General features: G+C 34.7%; 1 protein-coding gene across 1 annotated transcript in view; it reads left to right on the top strand.

The window, feature by feature from the left end:
- Window positions 1–6: 6 nt before the first annotated feature.
- Window positions 7–2,561, top strand: part of Naa50 (N(alpha)-acetyltransferase 50, NatE catalytic subunit) — a gene marked incomplete at its 5' end in the record, with an annotated part of 20,383 nt that continues 17,828 nt past the window's right edge. Inside the window, 3 exons of the mRNA XM_023717573.1 lie at window positions 7–121; window positions 431–497; window positions 2,373–2,561. Of these exons, the coding sequence (XP_023573341.1) occupies window positions 7–121; window positions 431–497; window positions 2,373–2,550 (360 nt within the window). The remainder of the gene's footprint in view (window positions 122–430; window positions 498–2,372) is intronic.

The raw sequence follows: 2,561 nt of genomic DNA, 5'->3' as shown, positions 1-2,561 counted from the left end.
GCCTATTTCAATGATATTGCTGTAGGTGCAGTATGCTGCAGGGTGGATCATTCACAGAATCAGAAGAGACTTTACATCATGACACTAGGATGTCTTGCACCTTACCGAAGGCTAGGAATAGGTAAAATTATTAGTGTTTTTTTTTTTAAACTTCAAAGAAGCATAAATACATTGTTTATTAATCTGTATGATCTAGTATGTTTGTTTATTACTGTAATTCAGTTGGAAATCCTATAAATTTATATCCCTTGGGTCAAGTTTTATTTGTAAGTTTGTATAAAAATATTGGTCTCTTACTGATACTTTTACAAAGAACAAAACTTGGGAAAATAAGGAAATCTTGTGTTGTATACCTTGTAAATTCTGTGAGGACATAAAAAGAATTTAAAGGTTGATGTGTAATGTTACTTATTTGCTGTTTGTCTTATAGGAACTAAAATGTTGAATCATGTGTTAAACATCTGTGAGAAAGATGGCACTTTTGACAACATCTATCTGTAAGTAAAATATTTAATGTTCTTCTGTTTAATATATTGTCAGTAGAAATCTTTACTGGGAACTTTAAAATCTGGCCTCTTACTTTGTATCTTTGAAAATCTGTAAGGAAAAAAAAAATCTGTAAGGAGTTGGTTCTAGAACAACCTAGAGATACAAAAATCTGAGCAGCTCAAACCTCTGTAAAAACAGCATAGAAGTATGTATAATGCACAAATATCCTCCAGTACACTTTATTTATTTGTCTTTTTGAGAGAGCTCTCACCTATAGTTCAGGCTGGCCTTGAGCTCACTTTGTAGCCCAGGCTGTTCTCATACTCGCTCAGCTTCCTGAGCACTGGGATGGCAGGCATGAGCCACCACATCCTGGTCTTCCCGTATACTTTAAACCAACTTAGATTACTTTCAGTACTTATATAATTAAGGGCTATGTAAAAGTAACTGCATTGTTCAGGGAATGACAAAAATGTGTATTCAGTGCAGATGCAGCTTTTTTTTTTGCATAATATTTGTAATCTGGTGTTGGTTGAACCCATAGATGCAAAGTTCATGAAAACGGAGGATCAACTTTGGTTTTTAATAAGGTCTTGTTTTAATAATAGAAAGCAACCTAAGGTAAGAGTAATAGCTTAATTATATTGGAAGGGGAGTTGAAGCCAGGATTAAAACCCAGCTGTTCAGAATTTAGGACCATTAATATCATTAATAATATTTTTTCATGCTGTGTTGCTTGTACATTGTGTATTTTGTTCAAGGTTATCAGTGATATGCTTATTTGTAGTAGAGTTTAATAATCAAAATCAAATTACTTTGCTTAGATTATATTTATGTCTCAAGAGATTCCAGATTAAAGCCAATAGTAAAATGGCTATAAAGTATTTGCAATTCATTTTAGGTGATCAGAGAGATTAAATTATGCAATGTTATTTTAAGGAGTAAGAGAAAGCTTAGATTTCTTTTTTTTTCCTTTTTTTTTTTTTTTTTTTTTGGCGGAACCGGGGATTGAACTCAGGCTCTTGTGCTTGCCAGGGAACCGCTTATTCCACTGAGCCATCTCCCTGGTCCTTTCAGATTTCTATTTAAAATATAATAACGTGTTTTCTATAATGTAGATATGATAAGATACATTGAAGCATGTGAGATACTAGTTTGTTATTTTAATAATTTTTCTTCTAGGCCAGGGAGATAGCTCAGCAGCATAAGCACCTACCTGGCAAGTGCAAAGTCCCAAGTTCGATCCCTGGTACCACCCCTCCCAAAAAATATATATATAATAATAATAAGATTCTTTTCTGCTTCATATTTAATGTGACTTGATTCATCCCCATTATTATTTAATCCATTTTAAATTAAATCTTTTTTCCCTTCTAGTCAGAAATACCATAAATATGGTACTTTATCCTTTAACTGTAAGAGCATGCCATCTGTTCTGCAAATGACAGAATTTGGTTAAAATTTTCAAATTTGGTCATCAAAGGGCAGGGGAGATAGCTCAGTAGAATAATAAGCGTTTGCCTGGCAAGCACAGGATTGTGAGTTCAATCCCCAGTACTTTAAAAAAAAAAAAAAAAATTGGTCATTAAAAGGTCCTCTGGTAAGCATTAAGTAATTTTTGTTGAGCACTAGTAATTATGAAGAGAATATAATATTCCAGAACCATTTTGAAGGGTTTGTTTTTTGGCTGGCTTAGGCTGCCTTAAGGGCGGGTCTGGTAATGCAGGTGGAGGTAGGGATCGAACCTCAGTATCCTGTGCCTGACTGCATTTGCATGAACAGGCGCTTAAACAACTGAGCTAACGGGCAGGCCCCCCAGAGCCATTTTGAAGTTGGTTACATTTTAATATATTATTATGTCTTTATACCTTGTTATATCTTAGGCACGTCCAGATCAGCAATGAGTCAGCAATTGATTTCTACAGGAAGTTTGGCTTTGAAATTATTGAGACAAAGAAGAACTACTGTAAGAGGATAGAACCTGCTGATGCTCATGTGCTTCAGAAAAACCTCAAAGTCCCCTCTGGTCAGAACGCAGATGCGCAAAAGACAGACAACTGAACAAATTACAA

The sequence above is a fragment of the Octodon degus genome, unplaced genomic scaffold, assembly GCF_000260255.1.
Source record: "Octodon degus isolate 3935 unplaced genomic scaffold, OctDeg1.0 scaffold00053, whole genome shotgun sequence".
In the NCBI taxonomy this organism is placed as follows: Eukaryota; Metazoa; Chordata; class Mammalia; order Rodentia; family Octodontidae; genus Octodon; species Octodon degus.
Note: the sequence above shows the minus strand (reverse complement) of the source record. Positions and strands in the feature narration are given on the sequence as shown.